The sequence below is a fragment of the Anas acuta genome, chromosome 1 (assembly GCF_963932015.1).
Source record: "Anas acuta chromosome 1, bAnaAcu1.1, whole genome shotgun sequence".
Classification (NCBI taxonomy): domain Eukaryota; kingdom Metazoa; phylum Chordata; class Aves; order Anseriformes; family Anatidae; genus Anas; species Anas acuta.
Window position 1 is genome coordinate 181,902,303 of NC_088979.1, and position 25,607 is coordinate 181,927,909.

The following is a 25,607-nucleotide window of genomic DNA, read 5'->3' on the forward strand; positions in this document are numbered from 1 at the left end:
TTATTAGCAAGGGTTTGTGTCAGAGGCAGGGGATGGCTGCTCCACCGTGACTGATGGCAACTTCCAGGGCTGCTGAGCATCTTGTCCCCTGCAGACACAGCAACCTTGGGATGACGCCAACTCTGAATATTGCTGTTTTGCTCTGTGTTTTTGTGTAGTGTCATGAAGGTGTGCAGCAATGGTAACTTCTGGGAACTGTTCTAAAAACATTTTTCCCATTCTGGACAAAATTTCATGAACCTGAATGTTGACAAAGAAGAAGAATGAATAATTTCAGAAAAAGCTTCATTCTTTGCTTCAACAGTAGCTTGCTGATACCCTCCCCACTTAGGCAGCTTTAGACAGTGAGTGTCACACATGAAGGGCATTTTGGGAACAGGAAGTTTCTGGCTGTGATTTCTGTATATAGTAAGATAGCTTTTAGATAAACAAAGACTTATTTCCCACAAAAAATATTTTTTCAACTGCTGCCTAATTTTTTGTTTAGCATCCGGAAAATGAGTGTTTGTTCTTTTTCCAGAATCTGAAATTCCTCTATTCTACCTTATAGGTAGAAGAGGTATGGATCTCATGAGTTTTCTATGATCCTTCTTGTTTTCATAGATTGATAGAAAATGATGGAGATGTAATTTATCCACAGGACACTGCTTTCAGGCTTGCAAAGAGAGTTGCCTTGCAGAAGTATGTGGGGAGTCATGGCTGTTCTTTAGCTTCCTCTTCAGTAAACATACATTGACATTTTTTTTTTGCCTTATTCATTTATCTCCTGCTGTTGTTTGAAAGTACTGTCAGCCGTGCAGGCCTGTGAGTCAGCACCCTCCCTGCATGAAGCTGAACAATAAATTCCATTTCTTACTCTTTATGCTTTAAATATAACTTCATTACCCTGTTCAGCTAGGAAAGAGGTCTGTTAGTTATTCTCCCCTCATGGGATGAGATTACCAACTCCCTCTGGTGTGACAATGAAAACTCCTCTAAGCTCAGAAAAAAGTGGAGGCACAACTTTTTTTTTTTTTTTTTTTTTTTTTTTCCAAAAGAGTGCTGAAATAATGGCATTATCACAGGAAAAAAAATAGAAAAAGGTCTTTGAGTAAAGTATCTCAGACCTGGAGACTCTTATCTTCAGAGAAATGTGCTCAGAAAGCCAGCTTTACTTGCCTCTATTTGATAGCTGTACTAAAGGCAGGGGAGCTACAGATCGGATTTTGTGAGAGCTGTTACTAAAGTTCTCCTCCAAAATTATGTTCTGAGTATGATAAGCTTATAAATGTTTGCAGGCTTTGAGCTTTGAACATATTTTCTCCCTTGGTATTGTCAACATAACCACCAGCAGAGCAAGATCTCTGCTATCTAAGTGCAGAGGCTTGGCATTTTCTCAGGAGCTTTTTTCAAGGATACCTAAAACCTAAGAACAACCAATCCACTGGATATGTTCAGAGAATGTTAGTAAAGTGCATAATTTTTGCATCTACCCACAGAATTCAATATTTACAGAAATACAGAGGCATTCCTATAAATAGTTTTGTCTTAAATCGATTTTTAGGTTCTTTAGAAAACATAAGGAAACTGAAGGGCTTTTAATCTTTGTTTTCTAACATTCTGTGTTTGGCTAAGAGGGAATATTTGGTATTCCTTGGCCGGAACCTCTAACCTGGTTGCAAAATTTCCTTGTAACACTGTTAAACTCTTACCTTGCTCCTGATTAAATCAGATAACCAGCCCAAACTTTACATTGGTGTTGGCTGATTTGTAATTGCCTTGATATTCACAGGCTGGGCTTTATTCTGCCCTAAGGCTCTGTGCACTTGCTGCCCTTTCCTGTGTGGCATAATTGCCACTCACAAGCAGGTTAGTATATATTTTATTATAGATGATCCTACCTGGAAGAGTTTTTATATGGTTTGGCATCCATGGGCCGCATTGGCAATGTATCAGCAGGCAGTCCAGGTGAGACTTCAGTATGATTTTCACAGCTGACACAAGAAGAGTCAAAATCAGTGGAGAAGGTTGGATGTGGTCCTGCAGCTTGAGGCAGATGGATATGATGCAGGCTGAGTGTGGGCACTGCAATAGTACTTCCCTGGCAGAGGTGATCCGAACGTCCTCAGTGTCACCAGTGCTTCTTGGAAGCCCTGTAACAACAGGGTGGTGTTCCCCCAAAATGAGTCAAGGATGAGCGTTGGCCAAAAGGTAGCTAGCAGGAGGTACAAGCACCCCAAGGCAAGCTTGTCCCTGTGCAAATGGAAAGCTGGGAGAGACAATTTATTCTGTTCCATGGTTATCTAGATATTTGTAGGGTGTGCTTTATTTTCAGTTTATCTAGCAATGAAACCAAATGTCCAGCATTTATGATGAAATGTGTTCAGAAATGCAAGAGAGGGACCTAACCCTTTAACCCTTTGACCCACAAAGGGATAGGTTTATGAAATTATACATGGGCTTAAAGTGCAGACAGCCATATAATAATATTTTCAAAAGTAACAAAACTGCCTCAGTGTTATCAGTCTTATGCGCAAAGACAGTTGGATGCCCAACTGCACTGAAATCAGTAATGAACAGGAATTAAGTATTTAAACAAATTTGCAGATACATGCCCCCAGTCCTATGAGGCCCAATCAATTCAATTTCTTTTAACAACACCAGTAAGTGCCTGTTTGCATCTTTAGGCAATGATGTGACTTGGAAATCTAACCACAGTGGCACAAAGCCCTCTTACTTCCTATTAGCTTTAAATAAAAATAAACTCTTAGGAATGGAATTCAGCTCAAAGAACATGTACAGACTTAAAATGAAGTCCATATCCACAGGTCTAATTTTCGACAAAATTTATTTGAAAAAATCAATACTAACTCTGGTCTAATACTGGATTATTCCAACCTCTTTTTTCAACCTTCTTTTTCCTAGCTGTGGAGCATGAGGAGTTATTCTGCTGGCCATGTTGAATTTGATTTTGTCTGAAACTCTTCAAAATAATTTCAATATTAAACGCGTATTCTTCATAGAATTGCTATGTTAGTCCCATTGTTTAATGAGCTGTGAGTGTTTTAGAAACATTTACTGTTCAGAAGGCGTTTGTGACATAGGGTAGAACCTCTTTTTAATATACAGCAGGACTTCATATTTTTCTTATAGTCTTTAAACACCAGTATCAATAGCTACATGGTTAATTAATTCAGTAGCATACATTTTAATTATTTTGTCAGTTATCTGGAATAATAATAATAAAAAAACCCACAACCCACCCAAGTCCTGTATTTGAAAATAGATTACATTATCCAAGTGACAACCCATGTTTTCCTGAGGCATTTCTTTCTTGATGAATAAGAAGCCAGATTATATTTATAGGATATGTAGGATATATATAGGATATTTAAAATAAAAATACCATTATTTCTAGATGCCTAATAAGAGTCTGGGAACAGCCGAGCTTCCTATCCATCTCTAAACAAATACTGCTCTCCAGAAAGTACAGATTTTCTCAAATTTCATCCATTAAAGATCTCAGTTTCATTTGTAATTCAAATAAAAGCAAAGCACGAGTCTCACGCTGAATTACTCCCCCAGCAGCCTGTCCCTACAGTTTCCTCCCTCCTGATGCAGCCTACCATCACACCCCGTTTCTTCCAGAGAACACGTTCTGTTTCTCCTACATCATGGCAGGGGCAGAGGTCCATCCGCAGGAGCAAGGAGCAGAACTTGAGATGGATCCCCACTGAGATGCCCAGCACCTGAGTCTGGGGAGATGCAGACAGAGCTGGGCTCTCCACAAAAAATGTCTCAAGCTACACCAGGCTTTCAGATTTAGCAAAGGCTTTATATGGTGCACAGGGAGGTTGGCAGGAGCTAGACTGCAAATCCTAGTATCATTCTTTGCCAGAATTATATGTATATACACATACATCCCCCTTTGTCAAACAGCAGTAATCAACAGCTACTGACTCATGGTCATTGTTACAGCACCCTTGTGATCTCCATTTCTCAAATATCAAATGTAACTGTAATACCAAGTAAAAATAACAACAGCAAAGAAAGCACTGAGTTCTTAGTGCCCACACAAGTGCAGGGAGAAAGAAAGGTAAAAGAAAACAAAAGCTAAAAACCTCTGGAGACTGTATTATTACACTGATTTTTATTCAGTGTTGGTATTACTATCAAGTAGTGCTGTAAAACAGAAAGTACTTGTTATGAAATCTGGTTCTTCTACTCTAGGTTGTCTGGGGATGTTTCATCACCCTGAACACACATTTTTTGCCCTTGCCAGCCTTTTCCCCCCCCCCAGGGTAGGAGGGATTTCTCTTACTTCAACAGTTCAGAGCACAGCCCAAATGCCTTGAAGAGGCAAGTTCTTGAATTCTCTTTGCCTCCTGTTTATCCTTCAGGATGCACTTTTGAGTGCGCTTCTGAGGAAAACCCCAGAGTGGGTGGTACTTTGGTAGGCTGCCAATCATTTATATTAAATTTGTTGTCCTTTCCCACTGTAATCAAAGAAATGTGATAGTTTTTAGTGGTTAACCTGAGATGTTTCTCCCACCTTGACTCTCTATTTGAAGTGTGTTCAGGTCCTTTTTTAGATAGACATCACATATCTATATAGACCAAGTATGTGTGCACAGCATGAACAACACTTGAAGCTTACATACTGATATATTTCATAACATTTAATTGGAAAGTTATTCTTCACATTGTTTATTTGAACTGACAGAGCAAAGAGGATCATCAAAATAAATTGGTTGTAAATTATAAGTCAGTTTGCTTTGTGTTGCTCTACCTGAGTACGTGATACGAAAAAGAAAAATCTGTTAGTTGAGTAACAAGGCAGAGAGTTGCTGCAGGGCTGGCAATGCTGAGGCTGCTAACCCTTGCAAAGGCTTTGTAGTATGGGGCAGATTGGAAGCACCTCAGTTATCAGATACCATCCAACACATTGAGAAAGAGGCATTTTGTACTTGCCAGGTTGCTCTGTGCCCTGAGCCTCCAGCCTGAGATAACTGGGCTGAAGAGACCTTTACAGTTGCTTGAAAAGGAAGATGGGTAGTTAGGCCAGGCTAAATAATAATAGTAACAACAACAACAACAATAATAATAATAATGCTTTTTTTTTTTTTTAATTTTACCCTATGTTCTATTCTAGGCAAATAAATTGCATTTTGTTTTGAATACGCTGTGTCTGAGTCCAGGAAGCTGCTCACAACCTCCTGCCAGGGGTGCAGGTGGCCTGGTAGGGCTATCACCCCTCCATCATGCATGGCATGGGTGGGAGAGCTGTGAAACGCACCGTCTGACATACTCACTGGAGGTGCTGGGCAACAGGCAGTGCCTACAGGGTGTTCCAGCCTCTCCAGTTGTGGAAGGGATGCTACAGCCCTCACCATGAGTAGATATGGGCTGTCTCTGTCTGTCTGAATAACTGTGTGTCTTCCCCCAACAGCAAATATCAGCTAAACATGTAGGAGGGGGTCAGGTCTCGGAGATCATCACATTATCACATCATCAATGGTAACAACCTGCTGAGTAAATGACAAGAAAGCAGCCTATCGGCAGGGAAAGTCCACGGCGTGTGCTGTGATCGTCCTGCAAGTCAGAGCTCCAGTGCAGCAGAGATCAGTAAATGCCTCAACCTTGAGAAAAATTAGTTATGAGTTCAGTCAGTGATGAGACACGGGTCCATAGGAAACTTGCCTTTATTATTTCCAGGGCTCAGGGAGCTACTTGTTTCCTACTGAATTCAAATAGTTGTGCAAAGCCAGGGCCAAGTGTGGCAACAACAACATTGTCTGTAGTTGTTCCAATAGTTCTCTGTACTTGTTTCCTGTATTTATTTCACATTTAATACTTAAATGGCAACAGCCATGCTTGACAAGATTAGGAAATGCAGAGTTTCCTTCTTTTACACTTCACAGTTCCCGCATGGGGATGTAGACCTTTCTGAGCTCCTTGTCTACACTGTTACAGTACACAAATAAATGCCTTTGACCATCATACTTCCATACGTAGGGTCTCCCTCTGCAAATCCTTACACCTCTGATAGGTTTTCCACTGCTCAGTCAGGTGAAACAGAGCTGGTGTCAGGCTGGGCATTTTTAAGGACACTTTCAGGAGCACACATGGGTGCTGCAAGGGTTCTTCTCTTTCCTGCCTTGTTCTGGTCAGCATTCATGCCAGCGGTCCTCAGTTGCGGTTGTCATTGTCAGGGAAAAGTGAAGACTGAACACCTTGGGATAAGCTTTATTTGGTTTATGGCCAAATGATCTCTGCGAAGCAGCTCTTCCTGAACTGTTTTGTTGGCTCTGCTTTGCAAACGGCCCTGCTTTTCCCTGCCCCATGGTCTCTGCTGTCAATGCTCGTCACTACTGAGTGTGCAGCTCCCAAAACACAACTTCATTCTGCTCAAACAGCAATCAGGTCCGTCCCTTATCAGGCCATAAAAGTTGGTTGTACAAAATTATTATAGCAAGAGCAGAAGGCCAAGTATTTTGTGCATTCATTTACCTATTTTATAATAACATGATAAATGTTGAAATAAATATCTGTGCATATCTTCAGATCCTCTCAGTTTCTCATTAGTTAAAAGCCCACTCATTAGGAAGAGCAAATTGTCTGGACAAACACATCAGCTGTTGTAAATTGTTCTGCCAAAGTTTTCTGCTGTTCACTGATTTTACAGAGGTAAGTGCCATGTTATTTACTCAATTAATACTCAGTAAAGATGAAGTTTTCTCTTCTGCTTATAGTCTACCAGTTAGGAAGTCTTTCTGTGTTGTTTTCTGTAGCATGTCACTTCTGGACCATATATTTTTTATATATTTTTTTTTCCTGTTAAACAGCTATTTGGTGAGTTATACTCAGAGTTATCTGGTATGTATAGCAGAAATTTTAGATGAGAAAACAGAACTTGAAAAGCTGTCTGTGAATAAGATTTACATTTGAAAAACAGGAGTAATGCTTTGACTTTAAATATATTTTAGAATAATAATTAACCAAGTTAACACTTAAGCATACTAGGTTTTGCATACAGCACTACAGACCAGCAAAGCAGCTAATTGTATGTTGGGCACATACTTAATTCCATATGAAAAAAAAAAAAAAAACAATAAAAAAAAAAAACACCTTTTTTTTTCATTAGAAACAAAACATCAGAGATAACTGTTTCAAGATGACACATAGATTTACATTAAGACAGTCCATCACCTATAAGCAGGGTATTTTAAAATAATCTCAAAACTAAGTAAATCAAAAGAGGATACAGGTAGCTTCTTGACAAAGATTTATGTTCATTAATGCTTTGCATTAAGGTGTTGTGTTGGGTATTTGTAGAGAGAGAGATTTTATTTTATTTTATTTTATTAATTATTATTTTCATTTTGAGACAATGGAGACACCAGACAAAGTGGGTATTGGCATGCAAATAAAGTCTGAAGTTAATTTCACCTCAAATGCTTTACACATATTTTCCAAATTGTCCTGCGTTTCTGTTTGGCAAAGTATAATGTTTCCTTTTGTGTTATCCAAAGAATAGGAATTATTTACTGCAATCAGAGATTTACGGTGGAAATACACAAATGTTTTAAAAATTTGCCAACATATTAGTTTTTTTTAGCTGACTGAAGAACACATTTTTCCTTGCACAAGATTATAAATGCTTAAAACTCCATTAATTCAACTGGAATATTTCCAGATTTATACCCTTCAATTAATTTCAATTGAATTTTCTTGAATTACACCATCTGAAAGCAGAATTTATCTCTGAGAGAGCAAAAGTTAATTTAGCTTACAGCATTTTCTCAGGATTAAGCCAAGGCCTGATTGTAGGAATTCTCCATGTTATCAGTTAGACTTAATTTTCTCTTTTATTAGTGACTCTAATAACAATAAACTCTTCAAAAAAGAATGTTTGATTTAAGCAGATGGTGTGAAAGAAGCTGAACTAGTTTAAATGCTTCACAACAATGTAAACTCATGTATTATTTATTGTATGGTATTGCCCATTCATACAGTCTTAAAAGCTATTAAAATTATGTTCCAGAAGGTAGGATGTATTCTGTTAGTGTCAATTAATGCACATGATCTCCAGCTAAAAGTGCTTAGTAATAAATTAAAAGGAAGATCTATAAACCAGTAAGAACTCTTGTTCAGAATACTGTTTGTATGCACTTTTGTTTTCACCCATCACAAGTCACAGCCAGAACAGTCTACTGAGCATTGCTGAGGACATTAGTCTTAATTTTTCAGGGAATCGTCTTTAACAGCTCTTACAATCAATATAGCTTCTGAAGAAGGCAAAAAAAGTACAATTTATTTTTCCCTTTTAATTGCAAGATATTTTAATGGAGAAGAAAAAAAATCCTCAAATTGCCTATAAAAGGTTACGCTTTTAATGCCACTTTTACAACTCGCCAACTTTAAACACTGAGAATACTTTTTTCTAAAATGTGCTTGTGTCCAGTTTATAATGCAATAGAAGCAGCTGGAATTGAAAATTAGAAAGACAATACATTAAGCTTTTCCTTAAAACAAATCATATAGGTGCCTCATATGTTACATACCATCTAACTTCAAGTATTAGATATGTAAAATGGTAAAATACTCTAGATTTTATATAGTTTCATCTACTCAAAAATATTTCTTCATTTTGCTCAATCCTTAAGCAATTGAAAAATTGTTTGTGGCACATATATATTTAATCTCCCTCTACTGCATGGGCAGATTTAAACCATATTAATTTCTCTTCCTTTGGTATTCAAAGTGTCATCCATAATCTCAGTGATTTAAAATGACATGACAGTTTTTTAACTAAAACACAGGACTGGAAACCATGACCTGTATCTTATTTTTCCCACTGCAATGATTTGTTGGCAAATCACAAAAGTTTGTGTATGTGGGCACCTGTATGTGTGTGACATGGGATGTTTTCCTTTCCAACAGGAAGCTAAGAATTTGAGAACCAATTTGAAGTCCCTGTGTTAAATAAATAAATAAATAATGATGCAGGCTACAAAGACATGACCAGAAGTCATTTGTGAGTTTACATAGGGCTGATGTGGCAGCACTGGAGTGCTGGATCAATAGGTATTCGGGTGTCTAAGCTCTACACATGGGGAAGGGGAAAGATTGGACATTTGGACATTTTACCAGTGGGGTTTTGGTGACAGCACATAGATGCAGGCATCCTCAGTGTCCTTGAGGTCTGCAAGTCACCAGGCTACCTAGCATCTAGGCCTTAGTATGTGACTCGTCTTCATCCTGGCTTCATGTCAAGATGAGACTGTCCGTGCCCTGAGGAGAAATCTCAGACATGAGGAATGGGATGGAGCCACAGAGTGTCCTTGTGGACCCTAGGTCTTGTGCTCCTGAGGGCATTGTAATCTGGAGGGACACAGCTGTCAGCAGTGGGGCCTGGAGCTACAGCTCTCTGATTCAGAGGCCTAATTCTGCCTTCTGAAATTAGCCCCTAAACCTTCATTTGGTCTGGAGCCCAAGCCTTAACTTCAGAGACAAGAGCATATTTGATGGCAAAACCTAAACGAATGAGTGCAGCTCATGGCAGGCTTCACCAAGGGTTTGGCACAGACACTGGAAAACAGGGAAAACCTGACTTTTCTGCCCTTGGCTAACTTATGCTCTTTTTCTTGCTTGTAAACATGACCCAAACCTCAGTCATTTTGCACTCCAAACATTGCAACCAGAAATGAAAAGTTATGAGTCTCCTGGTTTTACTGAGGTTTACGGTGATGTGGAAACAGTTTAAGGAGTGATTTGTACTCCTATGAAACTTGTCCTACAGCGAAGGCTAAGGTAAAATGCTGCATCGTTTATCACTCCAAGTAGTCCTCAGACTTGTTGGTATGAATGCAATGACTTGGCATATGAAAAAAAGTGAGTGAAGATGTAAGTCTGGCCTCTAACAACTGTCCTTCAAAAGCATTACAGGTAGACTAGGACATGTGAAGTACAAAAAATGGTTATTTTTATTAGAACAGAAGGATGATGGGTTCCAGGAGAAGAATAGCTTTCCAATACTTCTTTTATCTTTCATTCCCATGCTTTCTTACAGTATTTTCTCTCTATTTAAGGCATGGCATGAGCTGCATGTAACAGAAACAATAAAACTAAACAGGAAATGCCTAAGCAGATCTTTGGCCCAAATGTTATTAACTGTAAAACTGTGATATGCACCCAAGAATGTCCTCTGCAGTTTTCCATTTGCTTTAAGATGATTAATCCACAGTTTACAAAAGGTCAGCAGTGATAACAGTGAAAGCACATGCTTGAATCCCCATCTCCTTGCTCTTTGAATTTCTCTTCATATATTTTGTACAAAAATCGAGGAATGCTACTTCACACCTTGCAGCCCAGTCTGTTTGTTCACCTATTTAAAGTGGATTTTAACAAGAATTGCAAAAGAAAAAGTCAATAATACATCCCTTTCTGTATTTTTATTGCTTTGTGAGGAAGGCTGCAAACATTTTAGTTTTACTTTTTCTCCTGTTCTCTTTTCAACTTTGAATCTTGCCTGAGAAAAACTGAAGAATTAAGATAATGTGAATTGAGAGACTGGTAAGTGCAAGGATGAAGTCAACACTTAATTTCTCTAAAATATTATGGTAATGAAAATTTAAGAGATATGACATTTAAACACTGCAGTTTTACACTTTTGGACCATAATACCCATTCACAATAGGTATGCAGTCTATGTCCACCTTACCATCTTGTCAGTGCAAACCATTTTGCCATAAAACCAGGAAAGAAAGACTTTTGAGACGATGTTGAATCAGAGAAGTAACAGTAAAGAGGGAGGAAGACAGGGAGAGGATGGATGGATTTGTTCTCTCCCTTACATCTTAAGAAGAGACAGAACTAATTGTATAGATAAATACATGATATCTTGTAAATATGCACATATCACAAATGTGCATATTTAAATGCACATTTAGTGCATATGAAACATATCTCATAGAGAATACTGTACCAATGCACATGATTTTTAAAGTATTATTTCAAATCTACATTTTAATATTTTTTATATATATAGTTGAATTTTCCATATTTCTTAGCCACAATAATAATTTCTACTCCAAATGTGATAAAAAAAAAAGGACATTTCTTTTACCTGCCAATTTTGCACATCCCTCAGTGGAATACAAAGAATCCAGTTGCTTTAATTTCCCTTTTAAAGTGCAGTCACATTAAAAACAAACAAAAACCAACAACAATAAAAACAAGTAAAATGTTTCCCTATTGATATGAGAAATATTCATTAAAATGAATGCATGTGTCTACAGTGAAAGATAGTATAGTGTTACACTTAGCATTTGAAAGACAAGGAGGAATAGATTGGTACGCATTTTGGGGAAAAAAAAAAAAAAGGAAAAAAATCAGAGATTCCTATGGTAACAGTTACTTCAGATTTCCTCTTTAATCAGTATCTGGCTAATATAATTTAAAATCCAGAATAGGAAATGCAGTATGTGTTTTATTACTTATCAAACACATAGATTTATATCATAAAAGAATGGTGTTTTTTTCCAACTTATCAGAAACTTTAGTAGAAAAGAGTTAAACTTTGTGGCTTAAATTAGATTTACAGCATTTTACCAAGCTTGCTTTCAGCCTTTCACATGCACTATTGAGTACTGAAATGTCAACTAAACCACCTTTAAATCCTAGATGAAATTCGGTCTAAATCTACATACTCTCTCCACTTCACTGCAACATCTGCTTAAAATCTCTTTCCTTTTTTGTCATATTTTGTCATTATAGCTCTGGAGAAGTTACATTTGTTTCTTCAGAAATAGTAGAACAACTGACATAGATCTCCCATTAGAGCTCCTCACCTGACTGGTGAAGAAAGATAAGGAAAAGAAATCTCTGGAACATCAACTGTTAATGAAAGTGTACAGTAAAAGAATACGAAGCTTTACTAAATGCTTATTTAATGCAAGAAAGACTCTCATTTTGTTGTCCATTGACATTCAACCCCATAGGCAGTCAAAACACTACGGATGTCCTACTCCTGCAAAATAAATATGAATAGTGTCCATAAAAATGAGTTGTTCATCCAAAAACTATCAAATATACTGGGCTTCAAGACCAATTTAAACCTGTAGAAGATGAAAGTAGAATGGTATTATAGTTAAATATGTGGATTATACTTTGAAAAGTCATCATATGGAGAAGTGTAAAGTGAGAGGATGTGTTTGCCAACTCCTACAAAGTTGTGCTAGCTAGCTATCATATGGCCAGTATATGAATCATAATCTAAAGTAGCGGCTGTAACATAGTGTGTTATAGTTCAAAGGCACCGGACAATTAATAAAAAATCTCAGAGAAGCAGAACTGGTCACCTGGACACTTGCATTGAGCTGTATTGGGACCCACCTTGTGCAGATGGGTTTCTTTAGGGTGCAGGTTTACATTTTTTACTATTTTTAAGATGTTTATTTTGAAAACAAAGTGTTCAATTAAGATTTCCGGTTTGGCTGTTATCAGCCATGTGGAAATGGAAATACAGTGGAATTCTGGCCAATAAACACAATGGAAATAAGGATTGGGCTAAATTAAGAGCATTTGCTTGGGAAAAGTAAATGTTTTCTTGTTTCTTTTTACAAAAATGTGGAAAAGCGTATGCAGAAATGTACTTTCTTTTTCCATTCAAGACAGAAAATTTCACCACACTTATTGAGGGATATATTGAAAACCAGCTATAATCTGCCTTATCCTGAACTGTATAGAGGGAGCAGTGACAGCATGATCCAGACTGTCCTGACCACAATATAAAATCTCATCAACTTCAATGGCTTGGTGATCAAACCCTCAATTCTTTCACTTATGAGGAATTCATTTTGTTTTTAGAGTATAGAGCAGAAACACTGGGAACAGAGTCTGCTCTGAAAATACTACAATGTCTCAGAAAGTTATGTGCATCTTTGGGAAGTTAAATTAACCATGACAATATGTCATTAAATCAGAAAAATGGGATGATTTGAAAAAAAAAGTTGATAATGAGCTTCAAGATGGAATCATTAGTGTCTGCACTCATTAAAAAACAGGGATTAAAGCAGTCCAATTAGTGCTCTTGCATGAGACTGAAAAGGTCATAGTCCAAAAAATCAGCAGAAAAAAATATAATAAAAGATGTTTTGTTCTTCTTTAGAGGTTCTTTCTTGCATTTGTGAAACAACAGATAATTTGTTTTCCCCTTTTCCAGAATTAAAGGTTTACCTTTTTATTTGAAAACTTGCTTCACTTTATTTCAAATGACTTTTAGAAGCAAAAGTAAGCACCTGTAATTAAATTCCCATGTTCCGATAATATTTGAATTAATCATAGATTAATGCAACTGGGTTGGAAATTTTTACAAAGGACAATTTTTTTAGGAATTATCTCTATTTTTTTTTTCACCTCTCTTTCTAGTCTAACAGAGATAGCTGTGTAACTAATTCCATACAGCTCTAAATAAAGAACTCGTAGTAACCTTGGGAGGTGTTAATTATTACTGGGGGAGCCTGAATGACTGTCCTCGACCAGATCCCTGACTTCTAAACAGCTTCAACAGGATTACACAGATTTCCCCACCCACCCTCATCATGGGATTCAGTTTGCAGATGCAGACACCTGCACGTCTGCATTTGAGCAAGGTGCCCAGGCTCCTTCACAACTACAGTGAAGATTTGGTCAATATAGGCAACAGACCCTTGAGAATTCTTCAGTACATCCTGAGATAAATGCATTCATTTTATCGTCTGGGGTGCTCTGGACATGGTCCTAGACAGCCTGCTCTAGGTGACCCTACTTGAGCAGGGGGACCTCCAAAGGTTCTCTGGACCAGGTGACCTCCAAAGGTTCTTTCCAATCTCGACCACTCTGTGGTTCTGTCATGTAAAGCCTTGTCAAGGAAAGTGACACGAATTGGCACAGAATTAAAAATGTAACTTGAAATTATCTTGCACTATTATATATTTCCTGGCCTATCTCTGTTCTGGTTTTTTTTTTTTTTTTTTTTTTTTTTTTTATTACAATGTTGTAATGCCTACGGGTGTCATAGCTAGACAAAAACTGTGCTATGTTAGTCATTAGTATATGACAAAATTATCCAATTATATGTATATAACATAAGACTGAAAAAAATCAGCATTTGGACTGTGGGATAAAGCAGCTGTGGTATTTTCCTGGATCTCTTCTTACACAGAAATTCACTAAAGGTCTATTTTTTTTTTTATTTTTTTCTTTCTTGTTGCTCTTTCTCTTTCATCTGAGGTATCACTTCTCAAACAAACAAACAAACAAACAAATCCTTGTTCATCTTATGGGCTTGTTCTCAAAGCAATCCAGTTCACATCCAAACTGATGTCAGTTTGCTGCATCGAAGAAGGAGTGTGAAGTACTGTGATGAATTCAACAATTTGTACAAGAACAGAATCTTTTCTGTTTGTGTGCTTGCTTGTTAGTTGTTGTTTTTGTTCTGTGTGTGTGTTTTGTTTTTAGCCTGTGACATTATTTAGAAGATTATACAGGACTGTGCAGAAAAACAGAGAAAAAGATACCAGTTGCAAGAGTTCTTTCCAGCAGCTCAGTGGAGCGAAAACAACCTGACACCCTTTCCCAACAGGTACACTTGTACATCCTACCAGCTTGAAGACCTGTAGCAATGGCCAGTTTTACTCAAGGACATTATCATTAATAGGATCTAAAGGATTGTGAGCAAAGTTTTAAAACTTGGGTGCTAAATCTGTATTTAGGCATGCAAAGCCATCAGCTGGAGACTGAGTGAGGAAATAAAGGAAGTATAAATCTCAGGCTTGCTAATGAGAGTTTGCTCCTGAGAACTGTGTTGTCGCTTATTGCAGTCCTGCTCTTTGTGTACTGCCTCGAGCTATCACTTAATGCAAATTGCCTTTGTCCACCCCTTATGAAGGTGCTCTTGAGCACTGGGCAGAGGGACTCAATCCCTTTCTGGGAATAAGGATGGAAAAACTCAAGGGCAGGGACAGAGGAGAGACAGGTTGTTCTGTGGGAGGTGAAAGGACAAATTAGAGAACTAAGAGAACAGCAGAATATCAGGAGAGGAGTGGCATATAGAAAAAGAAGTATGAAATGTGGAGGATAGAATAGGGTAGAAAGAACTGATGACAGGGAGAGAAATCCTGTATTATATCTCTTCTGAGAGTGAACAATTTTTCAGAAAATGGAAAAAAGTTTTTTTCTTTAATAAGTCTTCTGGCAGACTTGGATAGGGTACTTGCAGCTTTCCTGTAGATTTGGTGTCCCACTACAGATTAAAAGTCAATATCCAAGGAATACAACCAAATCTGGCATTTAGGGTGGTACATTTGTTAATATGGAAATTTCAAGTGGTGGTTCAGAAAGCAAGAAACCTAGATTCCTCTGCTGTAACCTAATGGTTTATTAAAGGATTGGTAGGTATGAAGAGTGCTCATTATCTAGGAGTTAAATGATTAACTGATTTTAACTGAGTGAGAAAATAGTAGGGGCGGGTGAAGCCAGGCTAATTACAGTAGGATAACTGGGGGTCCGAGTTTACAGTCAAGGAAAGAAGTCATTAAGAATGAACATGAAAATACGGAAATATCCAGGTTCAAGTCATTTCAAACTCATAAGGCTAACACATGAATTGAACCTGCAATGTAGACAGTGATTGCATCTTGATTGTATTTAATGTGAAGACAATGGATAAACAGGTGAATGACAGATGATAACTGAGGGGAACCACACTGTAGTATAGATTCAGTAATGTTCATATTTATGATCTCTGGATTGAAGCTGATGTATCAGCTGGACCCAACCATGAAGTGTTTGGCCATCAGTAAAGATAATATGTACTGCACAAAGGAACCTGGATCACAAACCCAACACAGAGCTGGGCTGTGCCTCTTGGGGAAGAGACAGGAGCAGGGGCAGGTTCTGGAGCAGCCAGCTGTGAGCAGTTCATGAATATCTGCTCCATGGTGTGCCAAGTGTGGATGTGGGTGCCCTGGGTACCAGCAGCCCTGCAGCACTGACAGTTCTCAGAGTACAGATAGTCCCTAAACTACTGTGCTTTACAGCCATAGGAAACAACAAATCCTGAAAGGAAAAATAAATATTAATAAGCCCCCACTTCTACACACTAGTTCCCCTTTTTAATTATTATTATTTTCTTTTTCCAAGCTGTAGCATACTTTTCTGGCTAGTTCAGATCTGCTTGACATAATTTATTTTCTTTCACATATTGATATTTAATTTACTTTCAGTATAATAACTAGCTTAAGCCTTTAAGCCATTAATAGCTTCACCCTTCTAGACTGCAGATTGATTATTGTTCTGGCATCCATTCATTTAGAAAATAAAAGCTAATTCAGGGGTAGGTAAGCATATACTGTTTTTCAGATGTGCTGAAAATTGCAGCGTTTCTGAAATCTCTTGGTTAATCCATGTGATGTAGAAGTGTCTATCTTTTGTTTAAATTACCCTTAATGTGACCAATAGCATATACAAATAATAAAGAAGGCCTCAACCCCATTGTGATGATGCTCTAAGCAAGTCAGACTAGCTGTAAAAATACTTACTTGGAAACTGAAATTAGAAATGAGCAACAAAATCTTTTCTATACTATTGTTTTAAGTTACTCTCTTATTAATTAATTTCTTGTAACAAATAAGTGTTAAGGAAAGGTCTGAATTGAGTGTGTCAGGTGCCTGAGTGAAGAGGAAAGCAAGAAAAGCCAAGCATGAGAACACACTTCCAGAAAGTAAAATCTATCAAAAAATCTTTCAAAGCATTTGAAATTAGTCTTCATTTTTCCAAGAAACAGTTTTGCATTTTACTCTGTTTGCACCAAGTATGACACTAACAAAAGCACATCAAACCCAAAGACATCCGATCTGTCTCCAGGGTGGCTACTGACATAAAATGTCTTCTCTCATTTTTGTATTCAGGGACACACCATAACAATTCCCCAGAAAACAGCGCAGCATGGATCTTTGGATCAAATGGCTGGCAGTCACAGCACTGCTTGCAGTGGCTGGTGCTCAGCCACAGAAGCAGGCGCAGGCCCCCCTGCTGCTGCACAAGCCCTTCATCGTGGTGTGGAATGCGCCCACCGAGCAGTGCAGGCTGCGCTACAAGGTAGACCTGGATCTCAGCATTTTTGACATTGCATCCAACACCAACGAGACTCTGAGTGGATCAAATGTGACAATCTTCTACCACACTCACTTGGGATACTATCCGTACTACTCTGATAACGGAGATCCTGTGAACGGGGGGGTGCCCCAAAATGAAAGTATTATCAAGCACCTTAATAAAGCAAAGTCTGACATTGACTATTGCATACCCCTGAAGAAATTTCAGGGACTTGCAGTCATTGACTGGGAAAACTGGAGACCCCAGTGGGACAGGAACTGGGGCAGTAAAAGCATTTACAGAAATAAATCTCTTGAGATGGTAAGGAGACAGCATCCTCAGTGGTCAGAGGACAAAATTAGGAAAGTCGCTAAAGAGGAATTTGAAAATGCTGGCAAGAGTTTCATGAACAACACCATCCTTCTGGCTGAACACATGAGGCCAAATGGTTTGTGGGGTTACTATCTTTACCCAGACTGCTACAATTATGATTACAAAGAGCACCCACAAACATACACAGGGAAATGCCCAGCCATTGAGTCTTCCCGCAATGATCTCCTGCTGTGGCTGTGGAAGGAAAGTACTGCTCTCTACCCCTCGATATACCTGGATTATGTACTGAAGTCAAGTCCAAACGCACTAAAATTTGTTCACTATCGGGTTAAGGAGGCAATACGTATTGCCTCAATTGCTAGAAAAGACTATGTTTTGCCAGTTTTTGTTTATTCCAGACCATTTTACGCCTATACTTTTCATGTTTTAACAGAGGTAAGCAGAAAGACTTCTTCAGAAATGTAGAGATTAGAAACAGCCTTTTAGAGAAGGTACTTTCTAAAAGTTTTCCTTATATAAAAGCATTTATGTAAGTTTTTCATATTTAATGAAAATATACCACTCCATAAGAAAGAGCTGTAGTCACCATACAAAATGTCACACCTTTCAATAGTTAATCCTGCAGTGTTTTGGTATATTTTTGTAGGATAACATTGTATGTTTTTAATTAGGCTAATTTAGAAAGAAAGTACAAAGAAATCATTCCCTTAAGGAAGTAACTCATTCTGATTCTTCAGGACAGCTTGTGAAATGAATATGACAAATTTTTGTGAAGCTTAAAACTTATTAGGATAATAGAAAGATAAAATTTCATAAGAAAGGAACCTGAGGGCTTTTTTGTTCCATTATTCGAGTGGAAATTCATTCAGGACAGAAATAAACCAGTCAAGTAAACTGGTCTGGACTGGAAAAACTCCTGCATGATGAGCATTGGCCATTTCGCTTTTCAGAGGCACAACAGGTTCAAATGTCTTCTTGATCCAATATTTAGTGCTAATCCTGTGGAATCTTTCTAAGAAAGAAACTGCGTTTTTGAGGCATGCAATATTCCTTTAACCAGCGACAAAGTGCAATAAATATAGAGCTGCCAACACAAGACAGCAAGGAGAAAAGCAGAGGTCAGACCAGCAGGCCACAAGCTGCGTGTGGTTGCAGCCAGGAGCTGGGCAGGGGTTGTGGAGCCTCATCAGCCTTAGAAGTCTTTCAGGGTGCTCCTAAGAAGCAGATGGCACATTGAAGCAACCATGAATTTGTTCTGCCCCATTTTTAGCAACAGGTGACTCTTTGCAGCTGTTTTCTGTGTGGTGTGGAAACTACAGGTCCTAGGTTTCTTGGAAATCATGTACAAACAGGAAAGCCAGATCCCACTTGAAGACAAGAAGCCTCTGGGGTCAGTACAGGCAGGAGCTCACCCAGAATGCCTTCGCTGAAGAGCTTAAAACAGGCCATCAAATAAATGAACAATCTACAAATGCAGGCCGTAATAATACATTTTATAATATAAACCAGTCTCTTGATAGATATAAAAATACCACAAATGTTACTGAAAGCTATGAAAACTAACATGCTGTTACCAATTATGCACAAGTTCAAAATTTGTTCAAAATATAAAGTTACTGTTTTACCTTAAACTGCTTTCTGAACAATGCAGTGGTACTGTGATGTTTCTCCTAAGTTATACTCTTTAACCCAGTGGCTGTTTTTTCAGTTGCATACAGCCATTTTTTATTGGATGATTTAAAGATTACTTTACAAACCATCAGCCAGGGAAGATCTATGCACAGACATAGAAAAATCTTTCAGGAAACATCTACTCTATGTTAAGATATTTAAAATATATTTTTTTTTTCTAGATTTTAGACTGTACTGCAGTTTCTCATTTGATCCATGACATGCCCCAAAGCGAAGCTCCCAAATCTAAAAACAAAGCACGAAACCCCTGAGTCCCAGCAACAGTGGGTGTGAGTGCAACAAGAAATGGAATCAGTGTAGTATGATGAGAAATGGGGATAGCAGGCTAATAGGGACCTCAGCTCTGACAGGGATGGGGCCAGGAGAACCACTGCCTGGACCCATTAAGTTGAACAAGAGTAGTGACATTGTGGTTGAAAAGGAATATTAGGTGATACATTCAAGCTTTGTGTGTAATGCCTTCTGTACACGGTATGATAAATACAGTAAACATTACAGTGGGAGAAAACAGGAACAATGGTTGTGGGCCAGAGTCACTAGGGGAGAGGCAGAGGTCTAGCAGACATTCAGAAAGACACAATGCACAGGTCCAAGCTGATGCTGTAGCTATGTCTGCTATGCCTTTCACCTTGACTGTACTTGGAAATCAGGTGAGCTGTGCAGAAGGTATCTGAGAAATTCATTCTGTTTCTTTTCTTGGAAGCAATTTATAAATTGTGATTTGGGATCCCAGTCATTATGAAAGGTTTCTGTATTTGCTAGAAATGCCTACAAGCAATTTGCCATCTGCAGGGCATTTAGAAATTTCGCCTTGACAATTCACTCCTAACGGTGTGGGAGAGAGGAGTTGCACAGTAGCATCTGTGCTTCCTGCCTAGAAGACTGGAGTCATGAATAAAACAGAATTATAAATAAACCAACAAATGATGAAAAAATGGATAGCAATTTCTCTCATTCACCTACTGATAGTCCTGATAGTCTCTGATGCCAAGGTGTGCATGTGTACAGAGTCCATTGCCTACAGCCACGCTAGGCTTGCACTACCATTCCTGAATACAAAAGAAGCATGTCTGAAACTGACACCATTCAAAATTTAAAAGAAAGATTACTTCTTTGTCTTTTCTCAACATGTAACAAGGACTGACTGTCCTGCTTCCTCTCAAATGAATCAGCTCACCTCCTACTTTTTTAGTGGGCAACATGGTGACTTGGCTGACCAAAAGATGAAGAAGCATTGATAGGAATTGGAGTTTCCTCCTCTGCGCCAAATTAGCTCTCTGCGAGGAGATAGCCCAGCATAATCCTAAGGATCTGTGGTTGTTGCACACTGCCTTTAGTAGCTTGAACAAGAACAAGCATCAGGACCAGCATGAGAAGAGGCTTTGTTGACTTGCTTATCATTTGGAGAAATACCTGAGTGAAGCTGACCTGTAAAGTTGTGTCTTCAGGACAGTCCTGCATCATGGATGGATGAGGATCTGATACAAAGAGTGAAACAGGATTCCCCACCTAGACACATGCCATGATGGTCATATTTAAAATTATGACAAAAAGAATTTTAAACCTGCATGTTTTCTTCTTCATGAGGAAGAAGATTAGAAAGATTAGAAGCAGAGGCCAAGAAACCTTACCAGTCCATCTGTTTGTCTCTTTGCATTCACATGGAAAAGTCATGCCAGTGAGCCCCACTAATGTCAGGCTGTGTTGTGCGAGGAACAGCACCAGCTTCAGTCCTGAAAGCGGAATGGCTGCAGGAACTCAGCACTGACCTCTGAAGCAACAGCTCTCTGTCCAGGTCTCTTCACAGCCTACTGAGACTGAATCCAGAAAACTTCTCAGTCTCTATTGGACACCAGGAAAGAGTTAGGGAATCACTAGACCAAAAAGAACAAGTATATAAGAGAGAAAGGGAAAAGATGATACTATCTAGTGTTCATAGATTATTCAAAGAAGAGCCCTTCGGTGCTAAAGGCTTTTGAGGTACTTAATGTGAATAAGTCATTCAGTGAAAGACATAGCTATGCCTACAAATGACAGTCAGAAACCTTCCTTCCTTCCTTGTGGGCAAGCTGTGTAATTATTAAGCTGAATTAATCATAAGCCATAGTCAGATTCACACTTGTTTCTCTTGCTCTCCTTTGAACCTTCATTTAATTGGCGCAAAGTGAAATGGCATCAGAAAGAGAAATGCTCCTGTCTAAGTGTTGTCTGTAGCCTCGCAGTGAAGATTAGCCCCACGTACCTGGAGATGATGCACCTTAAAAGGTACATGAGGAAGACAGAAAAATCCAGCTTATGCTTTTCTAATTCTCTTTCCTCCTGGGGAGGACTTCTACCACTTGACCTTTGTTTTAAAGAATACAAGAAGAGGGAGGAAATATAAGGAAGAAGGAGATTGTTTAAATGAAATCCCTACAGATTTCTACAGCATCTAATACCTGTGCAGTGTTGTGAGCGTCCTTCAAGCATCCCTAGGGGAATGTGCTTTCCAATCAAATGCCACATTTTGGCCTTAGTCTGAGAAAAGTGCTTGGTTTCTCAGCATTGGCAAGGTGGTGATTCTAGGTGTGCACAAATGTGGAAGGGTAGGTGCTCTGGGAACTTCATTTGTGAAATTACCTGTGGGTCATGCTCTTGAATTTTGTTATTCTATATCCATATAAATCATATACAAAATGCTGAAACACTTTTGTGTTTAAAAATATAAACTATTTCTACAATTAACAAAAGAAAACTGTGGAAAGCGAGAGAATCAAAACTGGATTTACTGACTTGTGATCAAGCAACCTAAATCTCAAAGTATATTACTTACAAAATCTCTATTTTGGGTTTTGCTCAGGTCTTAGTCCATCCAGCAATGCTAACTGTCTATTGATTATTTATTTTGGATGAACAAAAAGGTTTCATTGATTTGTTCATGTGCTAAATCACTGAACGATTGTTTGGCTAACATCCAGCCTTTGTATCTGGGTAGCCTTTATAAAATGCTTTGTAGATTATAAATGCTTAGGAGCCCTCATTACCAAGAGGTCAGGCTATATTTCACATTCTTTTCACATTTGATATCTTGACTTTTAATTCACATACTTTTTTTTTTTTTTTTGTCTCCCTCTTCTCGTATTCTTTACAGATAAATTAATTCCTGTAGGAAGAAAACCACTAGAAAATAACATCTGCAGCACACAGTACTCTAATTTTGAAAAAGTATCACCAGACTATATACTTTTAAGAGTAATGTCTTTCTCTAAAAGACTGCTTGCATGATCAGCAACAACATGATCTTCAGGCAAGACTAACTGTACACTATACCACTCTGAGCCAGGGCAAGCTCTGCTCTTTCAAATTTTGCAGGTTTTCCTGCACTGTTTTGTCTGACCTCCCGCTAAGGCTCAAAACCACTGCTCACTACAACTGTCTGTCATAGTCTCGAACTCTTCAGCAGAATCTCCTTTTTTCCAGTGTATTTGTTTATGTCTCCTTTTATATCTCTTGGGCCATCCATGTTTCAGGAATGGGAACTCCTTGCTATGCTTTGGTAGATCAACAGGCCCACTTAAAGAGTGAATACATTATTTAGTACCAATTTACAATAATAACACAGCTCTTCCACTCTGAGTTTGTATTTCTAAGGTCCCACGACCACACTGTGATAATTTGGCTGTTTTCTTGTACTGTTTTCTCTTAAGAAGAGATTGAAAGACTATTGAAGACCACCAGTAATGTTTTAAAGGAATTTGCTCTTTCTTGTTTTCTCACCAAATAAAAAAGATTGTAGAATCTTTCCTTGCAAACAGTGATTGGAAATTACTCAGTAATCAATTACCGTAGGTAGGAATGATTTTAGATGTAATTGGTCATGCCTTGAAATACGGGGATGGAAGAAGAAGCTTCCTCCCTACTTTGTAAGATTTAATTGCATTTCTCTTGACACGGTATTCACAGTTTCAGGGAATGGTTTTAAGATACATGGATGGTTCCATGAGTCACTGTAGGGCACCAGTGACTCCTGTGCTACACACAGTCTATGTTCTGGCGGAGCTGCATTACTGCTAATTGTGATGACTTGACTGCATATTGGTACAGGCCTAAAGGTGGACTTGGTTAAGCCATTAAATGTGTGCTTTCTTCCCATTTGGCATAAAGAAACACAGGGAACAGCTTGTGTTTCAACAGTGTGTTTCCTGGAATAGCAGTATTCATGCTGGTAGGAACAGCAGCTCTGTAACTGGTGTGGCTAATGCAGCACAAGTTAGGCACCTGCTTAAAGCCTATCAGTTGCAACTAAGCACTGTAGTAGCAGTCCAATGACATGATCATACTTAACATCACTTGCCAAAAATGGTGTCTGCATATGGTAACCATTCAAAGACTGGTAGATAAAACCTATCATTCAATTCATATGCCACTGGTTTGGTTGGAGAACCCTTTGTAAATAAATTCTAAAGATTTTTTTATTTACTAGTCCCACTTGTGAATAAAACCCTGTGCAAACCTTTGCAGGTACTCAGAAAAGCTTTCTAATCTAAACAGTTGTTTTATGGTGAAGAATATACTACAGGATCATTGTCTCCTCTAGGGGAAAAAAAAATGATGCCTGTATCCTAGTGCTTTTTAAAATTATTTTTAGTTTTAGGTTTATGGCTTTGTTTTTTGACTTTTTTTGGCCTTCTTTTGCAGACTGATCTGGTCAACACCATTGGTGAAAGTGCAGCTTTGGGAGCAGCTGGAGTTGTTCTCTGGGGCAGTATGCAATATGCCAGCTCAAAGGTAGCTCCTATTGGTTTATTAGCATTTAGGAATCACATCAATACCTTTTCTCTGCCACCACACCCTTCATTGTACCTATCTATCATTATCATTGTCACCAGCTTACAGTTGAGGATGAAGGCTCAGGAATACTTTAAGATTTTGTTCGTTCTGTGCTTTAGTTAGGCTGAGAGGTCGTATTGCTTCAGAGCACATTGATTCAAGCAGGCCATTTGTGCCAGCTTGCAATAATGAGTCCAGATTAGAAAATAGACATGTTTTGAAGCAATAGCATACAAATGTAAACACAGCTTGTTACGGCATTCTTCTTTATAGCTATGGCAGTTTGTACAGACCCAGGGAAGGAATGGGGTCTAGAGGGGGAGTTTTCTCTGGTCACTAGTGGAATTTGTGTTGAAATGACAGATAGAAAAGAATGCTGCTAGAAAAGAAATGGCTTACTTAGTCCTCCCAGGTTCCTCGGGCATTCACAAATCCTTCCTGAAGTGATGGAAGGGGAAGGATGCTGCACTGGGGTTTTGTAGGGGGCATGGCAGGATAGACCCCTCCACCCCCTCTTCCATCCTGAACCCAGGCTGGGCTTTGGTTCTGTTCCAACTCTTTTCATGCAATCTGCTGTCCTGCTCCTGAAGTCTCTGTGAAAGCACCACTGACTTCAGCAGAAGTGTAGGGAAACCATCTAGACCTTTCTAGCTGCAACTTCTGTGCTGATTTCTGAGAATGATGTGGAAGCAATCTCACTTAAAACAATCAGTTGCTCCAGTATGTAAATCCAACATATTTATCTCAAGAAGTTACTGCAGCCAAGAACAGTTGTGTAATAGTATCTAAAATGTATGAGATTTGGACATAATGCTAGCTATTGATTAACATGTCGTGATCTTTTATTTCCTATAGGAGAGCTGTTCAACTGTGAAACGATATATTGATGGACCCTTGGGACATTATGTCATTAACGTGACCTCAGCAGCCAAACTCTGTAGCAAAGTCCTGTGCAAGAAGAATGGAAGATGCATCCGCAAAAACAGCGCCTCTTCTGCTTACCTCCACTTGCCACCCACTAACTTTAAGATTCGAGTCCGTCACTCAGGGAGGGGCCCAAGATTGCAGGCGGCTGGTAAACTGAGCCTGGAGAACATAGAAACCATGAGGCAGAGGTTCATGTGCCAGTGTTACCAAGGATGGACGGGAATATTTTGTGAGTTGCCTGACCAAAGGCTAAAGGATCACTGGGCTCACATTGTGTTGAGTAGATCAAGAAAACAAAAGCTTCATGTCTTCCTCCTAGGAGCCATGCAGCTTATTCTGCTTTATTCTGCATACTAAACTCTTCTGAGGCAGTGCAAGGAAATAAGAACTGGCGCCACTAGGAATTCCATTTTCTTTCAGCAAGTTTTTATTACAAAGGGGAGAGACATTGTTGATTAAATAGGTTTATGCTGTTTTGTTCGTGTCCCAGGCCTTCTGCAATATCTTCAGACATTAAACATTTTTCAGGTAGCTCCTTTTTGACCAGCTTCTTTACTCATGTTTTAAGCAGATAAGACTTTTGCTGCTACAGTGGAAAATTTATCTGAGTAAAATGGATGATTAAGCCTGTATAAAGATTCATCCACATAGAAGCTGGAAAAAGGACCCAGAGTCTCTATTCCAGGGTTGGATGATTTAACATATGTTGATGAGGAAAAGTATTCCTG

The 25,607-nt window shown here is 38.6% G+C and overlaps 1 protein-coding gene across 1 annotated transcript; it reads left to right on the forward strand.

The window, feature by feature from the left end:
• The first annotated feature begins 16,968 nt into the window (after positions 1-16,968).
• Positions 16,969-25,236, forward strand: LOC137850314 (hyaluronidase-1-like). Its single transcript, XM_068670365.1, has 3 exons — positions 16,969-17,886; positions 23,821-23,910; positions 24,808-25,236. Exons 1-3 carry the CDS (start codon positions 16,969-16,971, stop codon positions 25,234-25,236), a joined length of 1,437 nt encoding a protein of 478 aa, XP_068526466.1.
• The last annotated feature ends 371 nt before the right edge of the window (positions 25,237-25,607 follow it).

Bases quoted from the DNA above. Each gene is read 5' to 3' on its own strand.
- LOC137850314 (XM_068670365.1), top strand. From the start codon at position 16,969: ATGGATCTTTGGATCAAATGGCTGGCAGTCACAGCACTGCTTGCAGTG. The intron at 17,887-23,820 runs GTAAGCAGAAAG...CTTCTTTTGCAG, and splicing joins CTTTTCATGTTTTAACAGAG to ACTGATCTGGTCAACACCAT. The intron at 23,911-24,807 runs GTAGCTCCTATT...TATTTCCTATAG, and splicing joins TGCAATATGCCAGCTCAAAG to GAGAGCTGTTCAACTGTGAA.